This window comes from Typopeltis vanoorti, chromosome 4 (genome assembly GCF_054136105.1).
Source record: "Typopeltis vanoorti isolate ZY-2024b chromosome 4, IOZ_Tvanoo_1.0, whole genome shotgun sequence".
Taxonomy (NCBI): domain Eukaryota; kingdom Metazoa; phylum Arthropoda; class Arachnida; order Uropygi; family Thelyphonidae; genus Typopeltis; species Typopeltis vanoorti.
The window spans coordinates 25,508,770-25,529,625 of NC_143552.1; the positions used below are offsets into that span (position 1 = coordinate 25,508,770).

General features: G+C 34.7%; 1 protein-coding gene across 5 annotated transcripts in view; it reads right to left on the reverse strand.

Moving 5' to 3' along the window:
• thoc6 (THO complex subunit 6) overlaps positions 1 to 20,856 on the reverse strand; it is a 264,436-nt gene that overhangs the window by 158,448 nt on the left and 85,132 nt on the right. For all 5 annotated transcript variants that reach the window (XM_090391702.1, XM_090391706.1, XM_090391703.1 and 2 more), the window contains exon 4: positions 3,527 to 3,578. In XM_090391702.1, the coding sequence (XP_090247828.1) occupies positions 3,527 to 3,578 (52 nt within the window). The remainder of the gene's footprint in view (positions 1 to 3,526; positions 3,579 to 20,856) is intronic.

Consider the following 20,856-nt stretch of genomic DNA (forward strand, 5'->3'; position numbering starts at 1 on the left):
GTGTGGTTCAGTTTTAGTTCCAACAGGATCACTTTTATTACAAAATTTTGGTGAAAAAGTTTTGAAATGATATTAATAATTCTACTCTAGCTGGATGAAATTTAACAAAATTTTATAATTAAGATCTATATTTAAAATTTGTCAGTTTTGATTTCAATCTGATCATTGTTGTTGTGAAAAAATGAGGTAGAATGAACTTTTTTGTCTAGAGATAAATCACTATCTACACAATGAAGTGCAGGTATGCTTACAGAATAATGTAAAAAACAAGAAAATAATTATAACATCTCAATGACCACCTAGATATGTTATCTACATCTTGCGTGATGTTAGATATTCTTACCAAAGACTTTAAAAACAATAGTTTTCAAGGAAATTCATCTTTCAGTATATTATGAAAGAATTAATCGAAAAATTATTGGTGAAAATTGTTTCTTCAATTAATTGTTTATTCAATGAATTGCTTTTTTGATGAACTGCCATTTGGTAAACTGTCTTTCAAGGAATTTCATGGAACCACACAAAAAAACAACTCAGCATAAATGTGTTAAAAATTATGAGGAACATTTTTTGGTTCATTTTTTGTGTTGTTCATCCAGCACTTAAATTATTGACTGCCATTTTATGAAGTGGACTGGTTTTTCACATTTTAATGTGATATACTTTTCGAAACTTAAAAACGTGCGTGCACACCACACCTGGATAAATGTTGTGCATGTAATCATATACCAACTTTTAATTTCCACTTTTTTTCACACCACGTAGATATTATATTTGTTATCTTTACAAGAGCAAGTTTTCTTATTCCCTATTTGTTAAAATTTTGGAAGGATGTTTCTTCCTGAACTGAGTAGGTGTTAAGTGTCAATAAGATATAACACTGTTTAATTAAATTAAATTACTATTTGAGTTGGGATAATGTTTTATCTTTTGTACTATAATTTGGTTATAACAAAAAACCGTGGTAATGACTTTTTCCTAACAATAATGAGCTCTCTATAATAAACTTCTGCTGTATGTTGACAATTAAGGCAAATATACTACACATTATCCCTTCTTATCACATCTATCCATACCTCCTTAAAAGGTATGCATTACATATTTTGTAGGAAATAAGCCATTCTTATGGAATGATATATTTTGAGCATTAAAACTTATCTCTCATACGCTCTTATTCACAAAGTTATTCAAAGATGTCATTTTTAAAATTTTTTTCTTATTTATTTATTTTTGTATCTGCAATGTAAAAAATGTAACAAATATACAAAATTTATAGTAACTGCATGTTGAACTGGAGGAGGTCCTTCATCCAGCAGTGGATGGACAGAAAATGGCTGTAAAGAAGAAGAAGAATACCACCACTAAAATATTAATAACTAATTAATACTTTCCTACATTTCGGCAATGTTACATTGCCATCATCGGGGATCACAAAAACAATATGTACACACAGGAGCTAACATTGGGCAAATGAGGCTGAAGAATGGAAACCAAAGTCAGGCCAAGAGTTCTAAATGGTACCCTCAAGTGGGCTAGATTGGATGGGCTGGAGATCTGAGGATGAGTGCTTCCCATATCTGGGGCAGTCTCATGCACCCAATTTGTTGAGGTTTGTTAAGTTTTTCATGGCTGAGGCAGATACGAGGAATAACCTCTCATATTTGTATTTGATGCAGTGTAATAGAGTGGCTTTCTTCCAGTGTATCCTGTGATGGGTGTCCAAAGCATGGTCAGCAAGAGATAAATGGTTGTAATGGTGGAACCGGATGTAGTCCTTCTGTTCAGAACTTCTGATATCGGCTGCCCTGCCTGTTTGCCCATAGCAGGACAGTTGCAACTGCAAGCGATGTGATAGATACCTGGTAGGTCTAGGGAATGTGGCAGGTCTTTGGTGGAGCAGATAAGGGATGCCAATTTTTTATGTACTCATGTGGTTGTAAGGTTGTATTTCCTTAGGATTTTTGTCAATTTTTGAGATATGCTTGAATATATGGAATGGTGATAGATCTTGAGTAATCTCTACTCTGAAGGAAGGGGAGGGGGCGATTTTCTTAAAATCTACTATGTAAACAGATATATATATGTATATATATCTCATTACAATTTTAACTTGTATAAAAACAAAATTAATAACAGAAAATTTAGAGTTATTACTAGTTGTCTTAACTAACATTTTATGTCTTAATATAAAACGGATATATTTCAAATATTAGTTTTATGTTAGTTAAAACAACTATTTTGGAAGTTTATTTTCCACTTGGTTAGACTATAATAAATTTAGTTCAATCCTTTATCCAAGTGTAAGCAAACAAAGTTTACGCCTGAAGTATCTTCAGGACTGAGGGAACTCGTAGTAAAGGTGGACCAAGCTCTCATCACTCCTTGTCTCAGTATCTCCCATAATGCAAAGCACATCACCTTGCGGACATGTATAATGTTATGCATTAAGGGAAGGGCCACTACCCAGACTAGTTTCAACCTTTATTGAGGTCTCGTCAGTGAGAGCCAGACCCAGAAGTGGTGATACTAAGGCAGAAGCAATGGAGAGATCATATATACTTATACGAACTGCCAAAAGGTGTACCATCTTATTATTAAATTACTCTGGATTTAGAGAAAGATGTTGAAAGTTTATTTTCCACTTGGTTAGACTATAATAAATTTAGTTTAATCCTTTATCCAAGTGTAAGCAAACAAAGTTTGCACCTGAAGTATCTTCAGGACTGAGGCAACTCATAGTAAAGGTGGACCAAGCTCTCATCACTCCCTGTCTCAGTATCTCCCATAATGCAAAGCACATCTCCTTGCGGACATGTACAATGCATGTATAAATCTTTTAGCAACTCGTATAAGTAAATATGATCTCTCCATTGCTTCTGCCTTAGTATCACCACTTTTGGGTCTGGCTCCCACTGACGAGACCTCAATAAAGATCAAAACTGGTCTGGGTAATGGCCCTTCCCTTAATGCATAGCATTATACATGTCCCCAAGGAGATGTGCTTTGCATTATGGGAGATACTGAGACAAGGAATGATGAGAGCTTGGTCCACCTTTACTACAAGTTGCCTCACTCCTGAAGATATACCAGGCACAAACTTTGTTTGGTTACACTTGGATAAAGGATTAAACTAAATTTATTATATGACAACTATTCTTATTCAGACCTATAGCATGAAGTACAATATAAGTAAAAATATACAAATTGGAATAGAAAAATTTCATTAGGAGCTTATTTGACTGACAAAAGTAATAATAAAAACTAAAATACACTGAGGAAAAACAATGAACTTTATCTGAAAACTAATGAACACATGTGACTTTCATGATCTAAATATATTTATTAACTATAAAATTTATTAACTAATGCCTTTCTGATGCATTATCAGGATAAATCAGCATCGCTCTGCATAAATGAAACTGGATCAAGATGAGATATTTAAGACTGGTAAATAATTTCTTATCATTAACTGTACTAAGACAAAGAACAAAATCCTTTAAAACGGCAGTGAAAATAATTCTCTTACCTAATCACAAACTTATCAGTTGATACCATAGAATTAATAGGACCATTGTGAGCTATAAAAAAAAGAGGATTTATATATATATATATATATATATATATATATATATATATATTATTGTAATAATATTTTATTGTAATGATATACATATATATATATATCATTACAATAAAATGATTAAATGACAATTTGAAGTCACTACAGTTGACCATTGAATAACATGGGTTTCAAATGCATGGGACCACTTGTGTGTGGGTTTGTTTCAATAAATATAGTGGAAAATTTTTTTGGAGATTTGCAACAACTTGAAAAAACTTGCAGATGAACCACATAGCTTAGAAATAATGAAAAAATTAAAAGTTAGGTATGTCATGAATGCATAAAACAAATGTAGATACTACTAGTCTATTTTATAATTTACTACCATAAAATATACCATAAATCTATAATAAAAACCTAAAATTTATCAAAACTTACGTACTCAAACACTTACAGACTGTACATGGCAACATTCGCAGTCAAGAGAAATGTAAGCAAACGTAAAGATGTAGTATTAAATCATAACTGCATAAAATTAACTGTTGTTAATTAATCACTTAGTTAAATTTAAATATCATAAAAATAATAAAAATTATGATTCATTCATTAGTGTATAGGCTAGGCTACCAAGAAGCAATCACATCGATTACAAAGCTACTATAAAGTAATCATATTGCTGCATCTTCGTTATCAATGCACGAATCATTATACCTGTAAATAAATATGAATTTCTTTTTCACATTTTCTTTTCATTTTTGATGTCTAGTGTTAGTAATACGTATAATATGTACAGTGTATCATATAAGACAACATTAATATGGGTACTGACAAACAGATGATTCATCTTGTATACAGATGACGTGAATTTAGGTTATCAATAAATACAGTTCAGTACTCTAAATGTATTTTCTCTTATTAAGAAAATCATAAGATTTTCTTTTCTCTGGCATACTTGATTGTAAGAATAGAGGATATAATACATTTAATATACAAAATATGTGTTAATAGACTGTTTTATATTATCGGTAAGGCTTCCAGGCAGTAGGCTATTAGTAATTAGGTTTTTGGGAAGTCAAAAGTTACATGCAGATTTCTGAATGTGCAAGGAGTCAGCACCCACTAACCCCTGCATTGTTCAAGAGTCAACTGTACTTTATTTTCATACACTGTTTCTCAATATAATCTCCTTCTCTTTAAATACGTTTTATCCACTGTTTTTCCACAAGTTTTCAGAGCTATTGTAGTAAGATTGTTCAAGGTTGTTTCAAAAACATCTGTTCACCTCTTCTTTACATTGCAAACTGTATACTGAATGAGCTATAGAGACTCCTGATTTGCTTGTTCCATGGACTTCATATGCATTAAAAAATGGCTACTTTTCTCTAACCAGAGCCAGTCATTAATTATTATATAATCAAAGAGTGCAAAAATAAAAATGAAATAAACTAACAAATTCATTGACAACCAAACACCATCACAACTTTCATTCCTCCATCCCCAATAAAAACAAAACATAATGAATGTAGTCTGGTTATAAATCCATCCAACTATATGCATTCTTGATGAAATGGAGACCTTAATAATAATGGTTTAAATTTTACCATTCCCTCTAAACATTTCATGAAAAAAGAACGCATTATCGAAGCCCAAACAAATTAGAAAATAACTAACAACAATGTTTTTAAAATAAGCAATGTCATTAATAGTAAACAATTCCAAACCAAACAGTCTTTGTCGATTTATTCTCTTAGTATATTTTGAATCCATTTCCCACCGAATACCCTCCACTCGCCATTTAAGGTCTCTGAACATTAATTCTCCACCTTTCATAAAGGAAGCAAACAAGTCCCAATCTCCACAGTTTTCAGACCAAACAATCTCTAGTTTCATAAAAACAATTACAAATTAAAAAAAAATAACCCAAATAATATTACTAGTATTTATCAGCTTCAATATAGCTGATAAAAGAAACTTTATCAACTGTATTGAAGTAAACACAAACCTGATTACTATAGTAAAATTGTAGGTGTTTTCATTGATTAATATTTACAAGTGGATCTGGATCCTACTCACAATATCATAAAACAAGCATTAAAGGTCACATATCAGCTCAAAGAACAAAACAACACACACATATATATATATATATATACAGGGTGTTCGGGATAAATTTGACAGTTTCGTAAGGAAAAAGAAAATCTTCTTTGTATCTATTAAATTTAATGAATTGACAAAAAAACATTACAGGCAGAGTTAATTACAATACTATCAACAAGATTTACTCAAAATAACCACCATTAGCATCGATCACAGCTTCAATTCTGCTTCGGAACCTCGAACAAGCTGATACTACAGTCTCCCTGGGAAGGGCCGCAAAAACTGTTTTAATTTTATCCATTAACTGGGCTTTTGTATTACTGGAAGTGCGATTGGTGTCTTTTTCAACTGCGCCCCATACAAAATAATCCATGGGGTTAAGGTCTGGGGAGTTTGGAGGCCAAACATTTGGACTGGTGAAGTCGTAGAAATTTTCAGACAACCATTTTTGACTTTTCCCAGAGGTGTGGCAAGGGGCCGAATCCTGCTGCCATACATACGGCCTATCATTGGCTACCCTTGTTATCCAGGGCTTGACTACAGTTAGCAACTCCACGAACAAAGCCCGAATTCCAATGCCAGGGTTCTTCAACACCTGTTCCTGCAGATTTGCGAGGAATTCTGCTGTACGAACGCAATCAGATCGTCTGCTAGGGATCTTTCTTCTTGCTACATCCTCGTAGTCACCATTGCAAGTCTCTAGTTCATGCCTGATTGTTTTTACTGTATTCAGGGAGCATTGGGCAGCAGTCGTAATATCCTTATTTTGATGGCGGGCACGAATCATCATGATACAAGTTATTCTCTTCCATGATTCAGGTGGGTTCCAGCTATCCATCCTTTCTGACATCTTGTATATGAATGAAGAAGGGTCCAAACTTTTAAATGAAGAGAAGTGTGTGTTAATACATGTAACTTACGGAAAAATATAATTAATTATAAATGTCAAATTTATCCCGAACACCCTGTATATATAACATGAAAAAATTACTCCTGATCTTAGCTGCCTTTTTTTAGACAAATAATGACATGAACCTGGCTATCCCACAAGGCCTATAATTCCATACCAACATACAACAATAATTCTCATATCAAAATTTATCTAACTTCCACCTTCTCCTTTCATGTTTTAGGCCTAGTGGACCATTACGTTCGTATTAGGCATAGCTTATTACGATTTGAAACATGACCAGCCTCGCAGATAAGGTAGGTAGCCCTATCCCTCCCAGTGTATCCTATGCCTGGAGATGTGTGTATTCACAGGGCTGGTTTGTCTGTTCTGGGGGATGAAAAACCCGAGTTGCTGGGTGAAAAAAATCTACAACCATATGAGACCGGCTAACTCACCTTTAGTTGAAAGAGGCCAGATAAAGAAGATAAACTGAAAGAGCCCAGAGTCTCAGCAAATAAAACCAATATTAAAAATATTTCAAACTTATGATCAAAATCAAACATGAATTTTTGGGACACACAAAAAAAAAAAAAAAAAAATAACCACATCATTTGACCATCTCTCTTCATTCGAAGTCTTCTCTCTATACACCGCTATGTTCCCAAAACTCTAGGCACCATCCTGCTTATGACAATTGAGCTAAATGAATAAAATTATCCCCATCAGATATCTTTTTAACTAATTAAAAAAATTACTGAAATTCTGTTAATAATAATTGTCTATATATAAATTTTCAGTCTTCAAATAGGCCATGACATTAGACAACTCAAAGTACTTCATCTATTTTTATTTATTTTATTTTTTACATACACCAACTTAGGTATTACCATCACATATTTGAAATACATATGAAGCAGACAGCTAAGCCAGAAAAGGTTGGTCGATTGGTAGAGTCTCTGCTACTAATGGTGCACTCAAAAAGTTAAGCAAGTTTGTATGCGGTTAGTAATTGGAAGGGATCCAATTGTTTGATGCTGTTGGCACACTGCTCCCTCGATGAGTCTTTGGACTCCCTGAAGGTATTACATAATAATAATAAAGTATTAAACGAACATAGCCTGCACATCGCATCATATCCAAACCACACTTCAAACTTTTTAGCATGATCTGCTTACTAAAGGACAAACTCCATTCTCTATCAAATCTAGGAGTACATGAAATGCTCAGTGACTGTAACTTGGCTCACTTAATGAATAGACAAGAGGGTCTGTTAACCCTAAAGCGGTCACATGAAAATTTTTGGCATCAAGGGCCGTGCATGGACTGTCATTCCGCACTCATTTTTAACAAAATTGAAGGTGTTTTGAATAATAATAAATAGCATATTGTAGATAAAAAGATTATTTATTCAAATTACAACATATTTGTAAGAGAAAACAAAATAAAAAAAATAATTAAATGTCTTAGAAATAGAACTGCATACGCTACACGTGCAATAAATGTGTAGAACTGGATTAACATTCTTTTACTTAAGTTCTATACATTCATTGCACATGATTGTAGCATGTTCAAGACACATAAATTTGTAACATCTCTTACAATAATATTTAGATGCATGGTTTTTTTTCCCTATCACAATAATAGCATTTTCCTTTTTCTGGATGTGCAACTGCAGTTTCGTTCTCAATTCTGTTCTCGAATGATCCACAAATTTCTGTGAGTCTTAGTTTTATATTTCTTGGCAAACTTTGAATTGATACCCTTTCTTGCAAATGTGCTTGTAGTAGAGAGAATCCAAGATCTTGCAGAAATTTACGTCGCAATATTTTTTGTCAATGTTATTCGCATGGTAAATAACTTGAGAATTAATTCCAGCAATGTTGATACAAGAGTAAAAAACTACCATAGGCCATCTTCTTGTTCATCTAGCACAATATGTTGAACACAATTGATCAACAACATCTACTCCTCCTTTTGTATGGTTATAGGTAGTCAGAATTTCAGGTTTGTATAAAGCTCCACTTTCTGTATTAACCATCATCGTCATGCAAACTTGATGCTAACAAAACAAATTTCTTTTTTTTTTTGGGAAGTATGATACAAGTGTGCATTTATCTTTGAAAGCAAACATACTCGATTTTATAGGACGATTTGCTTGCAATAATTCAGGAGGTAGTTCTCTTTTATTTTTTCGAACTGTTCCTATTACAGTGTCTATATTTCTTTAGCAAGTTTTCAATCAAAGGAAAAGAAGTGAACCAATTATCTAAAGTAATATTTCTCCCAGAATTTTTGATTGGTTCTACTAGTCTCTCAACAACATCACCCGGCGAATTGCTCATGAAGTACGGCCCTTCTGGTTGTCGTCCAACATATACCTCAAGATTAGCTGTATAGTACTCTAGTATCACATAATGTAAAAATTTTAATACCGTATTTATTCGGTTTACTTGGTATGTATTGGCAAAATGAAAATTTTCCTCGAAAACCTTCCAACTTTTCATCGATTGTAGCAAATGCACTTAAATTGTATCCATTTTTGCACTTTATAACAAATAGATCAAAAACTTCACGAATAGCCGCCAATTTGTCTAGCTTTTTTCTTTCTTCATGTGTACTCTTATCAAATCTCAAACACCTCAAAAGGAATTTGAATCGCCTCACTGACATTGTTAGTCGAAATATTTCAATGCCTTTACCATTACTTCCAAAAAGATCTAAATTCAAACAGTTTGCTTTATATGTACCAGCAATATATAGAAATCCAATTAAAGCTTGTATTTCATTCAAAGTTGTAAACTCGGTGTCTCATTCTCGAGTGTAATTACTAGCAAAACTTTCAATATACTTGTTCGTGTTTTCCAAAATAATCGATAAAATAGAATCGCCTATAAAATAATTCCAAATATCAAGAGGTGACTGCAAATTTTGAGTGTCGTTTTTAGGGCCAGATGATTCTTTGATTATATTGTATCTCTCAGTCCTAATACGTTTGTTGGTTCGTGGTACTGCTCTCAATAAAGTTCCGTCTTTTCCCTGATAGAATCTATCCTCCAAACTCTCCGGGTTATCTTCAGCTACTTCATCAGCTTCTTGCTCGGTTTTGCTGCCACTCATTTCTTCCACATTGTCTTCCTCCTCTGAACTAACATCATTGTTAGTTCAGAGGAGGAAGACACATCTTCATCCTCGTCATTAGCGAAGCATTCATTCATCAGCTTCTGTAATCGTTCTTGCTCCTTATCATAGTCACCCATTTTATTTTACCTAAAGAGAATATAATTTACCATATTGCAATTATAGATCCAGGTGGTGACATTGCAGAAATGAATGTACCAGTAGATTATATGGGAATTGTGGTGAATGAAGTGGAGGTGAGTAGTCTATTGCATAACCTCAATGTCAATACATCTGTGGGATCGGATGGTATACCAGCCCGTGTTGTACAAGAAGCAGCTAAAGAATTATCAGTACCCTTGACCATTTTGTTTAATTTGAGTCTCGGGTCTGGGTTAGTCCCAAGGGGGTGAAAAGAGGGGAAAATAGTTCCACTGCATAAAGGTGGTTCCAAGACTGCTGTTGTAAATTACCGACCGATTAGCATATCAGGAATCATTGTCAAGGTCTTATTAGTCAAGAAAAGAATACAGGATTGGATAGATGAAAATGGGATATTGTATGGGGGACGACATGTTTTGTGAAGGGTAGATCATGCTTCAGTAACTTGCTCACGTTTTATAAACACAGTGACGGCTGAACTGGATAGGGGTAATGGGTTTACAGTAATACTACTGGACCTTGCCAAGGCTTTTGATAGGATACCACATAGAACCCTAATCAGTAAACTGGAGCAGATGGGGATAGATATAGGATTGGTGAGATGGATAGGAGGGTGGTTGAAGGAGAGATACCAGAGAGTGGTTTATTCAGGAGTGGAGTCTAAAAGACAGCTTGTGACTAGTGGAGTGCCACAGGGCTCTGTTCTTGGACCACTGCTTTTCAATTTGTTCATCAATGATATAGGAAAGGATATGAGAGGAAGTGTTCACTTGTTTGCTGATGATGCAAAGTTGGCTAGAGCAATTATGAGTGCACAGGATGTCAAAATTTTACAGGATGATTTGGATAGTTTGGAGGACTGGGCTAGGAAAAATGGATGTCAATTTAATGTGCCAAAGTGTAAGGTTATGCACTTTGGGATAAAAAGAATAGCAGCAGTATATCGCATTGGTGGAACCATACTCCAGGAGATTGATGAGGCCAGGGATTTGGGAGTGTTGGTGGATAGGGAATTGAAGTTTAGTGGGGGGGGGGGGGGGCACATTGCAAAAGTGACTAAAACAGCTCACCAAATCACTTGGCTTCTGAAAAAACTTTAACATGCAGAGACAAACAAGTTGTTGTTCCTCTGTATCGAGCCTTGATAAGACCCCATCTGGACTACTGCGCCCAGTTATGGGCACCAGGGTTTCTTCGTGATGGGGAGGAAGTGGAGAGGATCCAGAGACGAGTGACCAAGATGATAGCAGGTCTGTGGAATGAACCTTATGAGAATAGGTTGAAGATTTGTGGGTTGCAGAAATTGGTCGATAGGCGAAGGAGGGGTGATATGATTGAGACATTCAAATTACTGAAGGGTTTCTATAAGATTGATCCAGAAGATATTTTTGAAAATATGACTGGTGGTGGGAGGACTAAGGGGCCATGAATGGAAGCTGGGCAAGAGCGTGGTTGACAAGGGTGTTAGAGCTAGGTTTTTTTACTTGGAGAGTAGTGAATGAGTGGAATAAGCTTCCAGAGTCTGTTGTGGGTGCTACGACCATGAATGAGTTCAAGGCAAGGTATGATAGATACTGTGTGATTGTCGAATAGTTGTTCTTGACATGATGTTAGGGCCTCCCTCGATGAGTCTGTCGACTCCTTGGAGTTGCCCGGAACAACAACAATAATAATATATAAACATATATAAAATAGATATATATGTATATAAAAAATATATTTCCTGTGTAAATATATAAGCCTGTATATATGTAAAAATATAAATAATTTACAAGTACTTACCAATTTTAAAAATTTTGATGACTGCTTATTCTTATAACACTAAGGGTCGCGTGGGATCTGTGACTGCGCAATGTCTCAGTGGGAACAGTTGTTATCGCATCAACGTAATATTCTACACTAACATATGTCCTGCCTATATACGAAGCTACATAAACGCACAACCGAATTTAACCAGCCACTTTAGAAATATATGCAAAACAAGTCCTCTACCTCCGTATGAGACCGGCTAACTCACCTTTAGTTGAAAGAGGCTAGATAAAGGTTCCTCACATCTTGAATTGGAATCGAAAGCAGATATTTCCGACCAAAGGGCTTCATCCATACCGACTAAGCTGCGAAGACTCAGTGTTAACGTTATTGCTGACTAAAAATAGTCTCTTCTCTCCAGCTTCTATTAACTTCTGTATGGCAGACTGTTTCTGATCATCTGATCCTGTGTGAATCATCAAATTCCTGACTTAAACAGAATAGGAGAGGAAAGATTAGCAAAACAAGTGTTCTCTGTCAGGATGGCAGGAAAAAGACCCTGGGGAATACCAAGATATAGGTGGACAGATACATTAAGAAATGCCTTAGAAGACAGAAATATAAAATCTGATAATGTTGCAGTCTTGACAGATAACAGATTGATTTGGAGGAAAATTGTTGATAGGAAGTACTTTAGTACTAAAGTTATTATGATAGTACTAAATGTCAGGAATTTGATGATGATTCACAAAGGATCAGATCATCAGAAACAGTGTGCCATACAGAAGTTAATAGAAGCTGGAGAGAAGACTATTTTTACTCAGCAATGACAAAGAGCCTTCATAGCTCAGTGAGTATAGATGAAGCCCTTTGGTCAGAAAAATCTGCATTCAATTCCTGTCCAAGACACGAGGAACCTTAATCTGGTCTCTATCGACTAAAGGTGAGTTAGCCAGTCTCATACAGAGGTAGGGGATCGTTTCACCCGGAAACTCAGGTTTTTTGTCCTCTTGAACACATGCATCTACAGATATCGGACACACCAGGAAGCACAGGGCCAACCACCTTATCCTCGAGATGGTCGCATTTGAAGTTCACAGCTAAAGAACCTCAATGGTTTGTGAAAAGCTTAAGACAAGACGACACAATCTCCGAATCTCAACAAGTATGAAACATTAATCATCAAATTTTGGAATTCTCTTGTTCTGTTCAATGTTAGCATATCTGCTCTCCAGCCTTTTGGCTGGCAAGCGGACACGCTAACCACTCGGCCAACCAGGCTGGCTATGTTTACTAATGTTTCTCAGGAACTTTCATATTTGTAGTCTCTAGTCTTTGATGGATCTGAGAGTTGTGTTATTTCTAACACAACTCTCAGATCCATAAGCTAAACTGGTTTAAACAACGTCATGTATACTGCTAGTTAAGTGTTCTAGCTAATTGTTCTCTTATTCCGTACAAATTTATGCAACTGGCTACCTGCTTTCCTTATTATCTATTTCAATATTTAATATGTCATCTTCACTGAAAATTAAGTTAGAATTTTCCATTGTTTTTTTTAAGAGATACTTGTGCCATGAGAGGTTTCTTTAAATTAAAATGAAAAATGCAAGGAATAAGTAATAGCATTTATTTAAGGCCATATATTTCAGCTATTGCAAACAATATTGATTTGAAAAAGTAAGAGTTGTATGATGTTATATATAAACAACCTAACGGTATAACTGAGGAAATATTGCAACATTAATTATTCATTAGCCATCAAAAAAATATATATACATTGATGTGTGATTAGAATAAGACTTTCCCATACCTCAGATAGAGAGAGGTAATCATTCCAATTTAAGTTCGGATTCGGATGGCGAAATAAGACCTCGGTGCTTTCTTCAAACCAATGTTCAAATTTATACTGATATATAACTTGGTAGACACCAGAGAGAGGAGACGTTTATATTTGGAAGATGGAAACTATGCTGATATTTTGTTGATAAGAAGAAAAGTAGCCACTAAATTGTGTTTCTTAAGAATTCAAGAAATCGGTTCTGAGATGCCAGAAATGTATGGGATTGGAACTTGACATACTGTTTTCTTATCTAATTTAGGATTATAGGAATTAAAAAGCTATTGAGTGGTCCTTTCTAAGAAACCACTGAATTTCATATATCATTTGATGTGTAAGAATTTCTGGTGTAATAGTTGAGATGTAGAAGAAAAAGTATGAGCATGTCACAATAAAGTTTTTATAATTCCAGTCTTCTGTGATGGATGTAGCATCCAATAAATGGAAGTAATTAATTCACCTAATGGTGAATTAATTACAAATTAAGGACAATTTGTATTTTTCCATTTAGAGAGTAAATTTAATTTGTGAATGTAGATTGTGTATATTAGATAAAAAAAAAAGTAGGTACAGGCATTCCTTCTGAATATTTTATAATCATTGTTCTTGTTGAGCCTCCGTAACTCAGTTGATATAGACGAAGCCTTTTGGTCAGAAAGACCTGGGTTTGATTCTTGTCAGTTACGTGAGGGACCTCCTTTTTCTGGTCTCTTTCGACGAAATGCGAGTTAGTTGGTCTCATATAGAGGTAAGCTGTTGTTTTTTTCACCCAGAAGCTCTGGTTTTTCGTCCCGCAGAACAGGCAAACTGGCTCCGTGAACACACACGGCTACAGTCATAAATACTTATGGCAAGGAAGGAAATAGGAAACCACCTTACATCATATCTCCTTAGTAATTAGCTGCAACCCTCTCAAAGAGAGGAGGTCACAAGATTAGGATTGTTCTGTCATGGTAGTTTTATTTATCAGACTTTCCAAGTAATTAATCTAGATACCCAGAATCACTTCAGTTTCAGTTTTCATGACACCTTTTATCATTTGATTCCTTTAAATGTACTCTTTCTGCATTTCTAAGCTTTCTCAATAGTCTCCAGCACATTTTGCCATTTTCCTGATATTGCCTTGCACCAAAGTATTGTTACCAAAGTCTTCCTATTACTTTTGTTTAGCTACTTGCCAGGAACCATCAATGCACTTTCTTCTTCTCCATAAATGCATCTTTAAATTCTCAGGTACACCATGGAGTTGAATCAATGTTTTCTTCTGTCTTTCATTTTTTCAATTTGATAATATTTGTATATTTGAGTGTACAGTTTACCTATGAAAGTCACTGGGCTTTGATTCTTTTTAAAACTTTTCTATGAATTTTTCTTTTCGTTATGCAGTTCATTCTTATTATGCTTAAAACTAAATAGTGATTCTTCCTATATCATATTCCCAATACACTCTTATGTGATATGCATCAACAATAACATAGTCAATGACACTCTTCATATTTCTCGTGTCTTCTCTTCATGTGAATTTATGCACATCTTTATGTTGTATCATGGCATTAGTAATGACTAGTCCAGAGCAGAAATCCAGCAGGTGCTTACCATTATTATTAGTTTTACTCTTTTCACCAACCATTTCTATATATCTGGTACTCATTTTTTTACTCTGCTGTTTAGATGACCAATAAGGACCAACTTCTCTGTTTTCTTCCTATTTATTTACTTATTTTATTATTTAGCATATGATGTACAGGTCTCAGGATATTACATACATATTACATAACACAGCATAAAAACAATTGTCGAAATCATATTAAAAAAGGGTACAATAGGTTGAAATGATTAAACATCAAAATTAAGAGTCAGAGCTTAATCCTTAAATCCCAGATCCACTCCAGGGGAAAGAAAATTATATTAAAATATGGATAAACAGGCTAGCATCCACTCCAGGGGAAAGAAAATTATATTAAAATATGGATAAACAGGCTAGCTAACCAGCCTTATTGACCAAGTAGTTAGTGTATCTGACCTCCAACCAACAGGATGTGGATTTGAATCCTGCCGTGGTCATGGATGTTTGTGTCTTTAGCTAGGAGGTGATTTGCATCATCCAATGTAAGACCACTGCTCCATTTTATTGCATGCCTGAAGTAGTTTGAAAAAGTTTCACGTTTGGTCTTCAGAACACAGTTCCCAGATTATTTAAAAATTAATATAAAAATATACTATAGGTTTATAACCATTCGTGGATGGAAGTCATATGAAAAAATAAAATAAATCTATGATATCAAATCAAACTGAACGTTTAATCTCAGCACTTTATTGATGACATGACTGCATCAATGTTTGATGTTATATTTGTAAATAAATCAAATTAAGGTGCATAGGATTCCTTAACTTAATATCTATTGTATCAAACTTGGCATGAGAATCAGCAATAAATCAGACAAACACTAAGAAAACAGAAACACAGAAATGTGAGCTGCATCCTAAATGTTATAGAACCTGCAGAACAATTAACACAATTTGGCTGTAGTTGAGCAATTTTTAGTGAAAATCCAAAATTAAATATGGAAATAAACATAATAAGCAATGCTGGTATGGTGAGGAGTTACATCAATAATTTCATATGGAATCTTCTTCTTGGGTGTATCAAGATTGATTTGTTGCAGCAGTATGTCATAGCATTCTATCATGTTCTCTCCTTTTTATTTCTTCATAGCTTTTAGCTCCAGTTATTATCGTTAAGTTGTCTATATAAGAGATTCTTGGTCTGTCTCTTGGCTTCCTCCCTCCTACTGTCCCCTCCATTATTTCTGTAACCACTCCTCCATGCCTCATGCTTTTTCTTCCCTTATTAAAGTGGTTCAGTAGTACCTGCTCTTCTTCTAGAATATTTAGGATCTACAATAAGGAGCCAAGAGGCTATTTTTTTCTAGCAGTGCAAATTAAGTTAAAGGGATAATAAATCCCTCATTATTTTAAAGCCGGATACGAAACTCAGAGATCGAAATCTAAGAGTTTCATGCCAAAGAACTATCGGCGAGTCCAAGAGTAAGTCAACACCTGGTAATACAACACTAGGGCAACTCAGAGCAAAGGTGGAGCAAGCGCCACCACTATCCTTAATATTTTCTCATAATGTAAAACGCAGCTCCTAGGAGATGTATTACTGTTTTACATTATGAGGAGAGGTCACTACCCAGACCGGTTTTGACCTTTATTGAGGTCTCATCAGTGAGTAGGTAGACTTGGATAATACAACAAAGGTTTAAGTGAACCGAACTTACATAACCTTACTATATGAATTGCCAGAAAGGAGTACCCATATATTATTACTACGATAAAGAGCCAAGAGGCTATTTTTCTACGAGTTTCGTATCCGGCTTTAAAATAATGAGGGATTTATTATCCCCTTAACTAAATTTATGCCGCCTCTTGGCTCTTTATCGTAGTAATAATATATGGGTTCAGCTTTCTGGCAATTCGTATAGTAAGGGTATGTAAGTTTGATTCACTTAAACCTTGGTATTATCCAGGTCTACCTACTCACTGATGAGACCTCAATAAAGATTGAAACCAGTCTGGGTAGTGACCTCTTCTCATAATGCAAAACAGTAATACATCTCCTAGGAGCTGTGTTTTACATTATGAGAAAATATTAAGGATAGTGACGGATCTTGCTCCACCTTTGCTCTGGGTTGCCATAGTGTTGTACTACCAGGTGTTGCCTTACACTTGGACTCGCTGATAGTTCTTCAGCATGAAACTCTGAAATTTACTTACCTACTTAAACTAGATAAAGTATTGCTTGATTTCTGGGAAGGTTTCTCTGGATAAGAATTTCTATCTTAGAGCTCTGACTGGCGCAGCATAAACAAATAAATTTTTTCAGAGCGCAAAATGGGAAATGGTCCCAGAAGGTCAGTTTAGAAGTTATATCTCAATAGGCACAAAGGAGAACAACAGAGGTGAATTATAGGAAAAAACGACAACGTAACAATATTCATTTGTTTGCTGATGATGCAAAATTAAAGTAATAATTAATCAAGGCGATGTGGAAAGCTTGCAAGATGATTTAAATAGGATGTCAGTATGGGCAAAAGTTAATGAGGTGTCAGTTTAACGTTGAGAGATGTAAAGTTATGCATTTTAGCATAAAAAGATTATAAGCTGTTTATCACATCGATGACACTGTACTCCAGGAAACAGATGAAGCTAAAGATTTAGGGAGTTAAAGATTAAAAGTTTAGAGAACATGTTGCTAAGGTAGCCCATAAGATTACTGACTATTGAAGAACACATTAACAAGTAGATATGAGGAAGTTGTTATTCCTCTTTATACAGCTTTGATATGCCCACATCTGGATTACTGCACTCAAATCTAGGCACCTGGGTTCTTGGAGATGAAGAAGCAGTAGAGTCGATTCAGAGGCTAGTGACAAAGATGGTGTGTGGCCTGTGGAATGTTTCCTATGAGAATAGATTGAAGGTTTGTGAATGGCAGAAGTTGGTTGATAGGAGAAAAAGAGGGGATTTGATAGAAATATTTAAGTTGTATAAAGGGTTTTATAGGATAGATGCAGGAGAAATGTTTCAGCACTTGGCTAGAGGGATCAAGCAAGGGGTCATCCCTGGAAATTGAATAAAGGTGTGGTTAGTAGCTCTGTGAGGACTAGATTTTTTTGCTTGGAGAGTGGTGAATGAGTGGAATAGGTGGATAGAGTCAGTTGTGAGTGCATTGTCTTATGGGTTCAAGGAGAGGTATGATAGATTGTGTGGGTAGATTGGGTCTCTTGCAGTGAGTCTCCAGACTCCATGGAGGTGCCCATATAATAATAAATAATACAATTTAAAAATTTCATAAAAGAAAACAAAAGTCATGGAATTTAAGGTTGGGATCATATTAGATCAAAAATAGTTATAGAAAATAAAATAATAGAACAAGTGACACAGTTTAATTATTTAGGCTGCATAATAATATACCTAAGAGATAAAGATATAGATGAAAAAAAATAAATTTCAGAAAATCTGTGGAACAATTAAAATAACACTGAATTAAAAAAAAAAAAAACATGAAAAACTCAGCTAAATTTTATAAAGTAATAGCCACTCACACCTTATTATATGGTTCAGAAACATGAACAGCTAAAAAGAAAGATGAAAGTAAAATACAGGCTGCAGAGATGAGATTTTTAAGAACAATTAACCATGCTACCGGCCAAGACGTCTATAGACGTCAAGTTTCTCATGGATACGAAGTGCATATTAAAATTGTAATATAACTGATATTACATTGAAATATATGATGGATAAGAAGCGTATGACGATGCGTATTTGATTCATAATGGTCAGGAAAGTGGTTAAAGGATGTACAGAATTGGAGATAGAATAGGAAATGGAGACATCAGAAAAGAACTAGATGTTCTATTCTAAAATCTCTTGTGGTGAAAAATAGAAATATTTTTCACCTTTATCGATTTTACATAATCCATAAAATACTTATAAATAAAAGTGTATATAACCTACTGTAATGTAATAAATTTTGTAATATAATGTTAGAATAACAATATAGAACCACAAGCAATTGTAACTAGAAAGATCAGACAGGATTAGGCTAGTAAACTGAAGGTCAACAACAGTCTCAAAGGTCACCGGATTATATAAGTTTTGCTGCCAAAACCTAACATGAGCATGGGTGATAAGGGTGCTTCCAGTAAATTCGAGAAGTTTTGGAAGGAAGGCCAAGGGACTGCCAATGATATAAAAGGTGGAGACTGAAGGGCCAAAACTCTTTTTTTTTTTTTGTGTTCCTGTGCCAAGCTTTTCGAGGAGGAGAAGAGTCAGGGTCCCGCAAGCAGTAGTTCTGGAGATCATGGCAAATTCGCTGGTAGAAAAGGCAGTATTTCAAAGTAGCCTTCTGTGAAATTCTTCGGCGAGAATGTATTGATCCACGTGCATGTTGATTTGTCGCAGCCAATCCAGTTACTGACATCGACGAAGAAATGCAATACTGTTACAAGGGAGGAAATTGCCAGGCAACTACCGTCGGATAGTGCCTGATTGCAACTTTAAGAAAGGAACCAACAGAATCTGCCCCTAACCCTTTTGGATTCAGGACTGTACAATGAAATAGTGAGCTTGTAAGTAGATTGCTTTATGTTACTAACCTAGATTGTGTGTACAGACGATAGATGTTGATTCTGTTTAACTAATGGCATAATGTGTTGAAGAGGTCAGAAAGCTGAAAGTCAGTTTGAATGCATATAATAGAATATTGTAATCTTGAATAGTGCTTGTGTTATATAATGCTTAGAACATGTATAGTATAATTTTGCCTTTTATTATAATGAGAGTAAGGTTATGTGTGCTAAAATCTATCCACATGTCTAATAAGTTGAGTTTAAATAATCTCTTTGTCTAATGCTTTAAGTGAGTTGTTTTTAAAGAATATGTAGAGAATCAGGTGATATGTCTCATAACTTTTGTATATAAATTGTCTAAGTTAAAATAAACATGTTTTGTTTTGTTAATAGCTTGCCTGATCTTTGTTGGCTAATGCCAACATTAGATAAAAACAAATCTCATAAAAACAAATCGAACCTGTGTAACCAAAGTAAAGTAACAGCCACAACTGAGTAACTTGAGATAAAATTGATTTAAGGGTTATTATACGTGCTTAGCTAAATTATTCTCTTGTATGTAAAGGAAAGATAGAAAAGTCTTTTACACAATCCTTCATGGTGCAGTCGTTAACAAAAATAAATTTTTGAGGATCAATACATTTGAATTATAGCAACGTAGATTAAGGATTTGGCTCCAACCAGAGGCTTTTCCTCAGTCTGCAATACTAGTACGTGTGAGAGTATACTTAACAGCATTGTAAGGAAGGGGAGTAAAGCTAAGTAGATTACTGAAGGATTAAAGTTGAATAATAGTATTATAGTATTATACGAGTATTTTTAGAGGCTCTACCAATCGACCAACCTTCGCTGGCATATCAGCTACCAAAAGAGGTAGATAGATATATATACCAAAGGGAAAGAGACAGAGAGAGGAAGACTAGTGACAAGATGGAAAGACCAGTAAAGCCAGAACAAGCAAATGCCTAATCCTTGGAGAGAAGAAGTTTTCATAATTGATATTATTTGTGCCTTGATTTTTTTTAATAAATAAATAAAAGCAGTAGAATGCGTTTATTTTGAATTAAAGCTTAACATATAAAAACGTATTCAAATGTAGATAATGTATGATATTTTTTCTAATTCTAACTGAATTGACAGAACATGCTACAGAAGCAGTTATGTTTGTCTGCAAGGATGTCATAATCAAATTCCTGATATGTATTTTCAGGGATTGAATAAGATACTGTACATTATTACTAACTTTTGATCCACATTTTTATTTCAAATTACTGTATTTACTCGAGAACACGAAACAGAC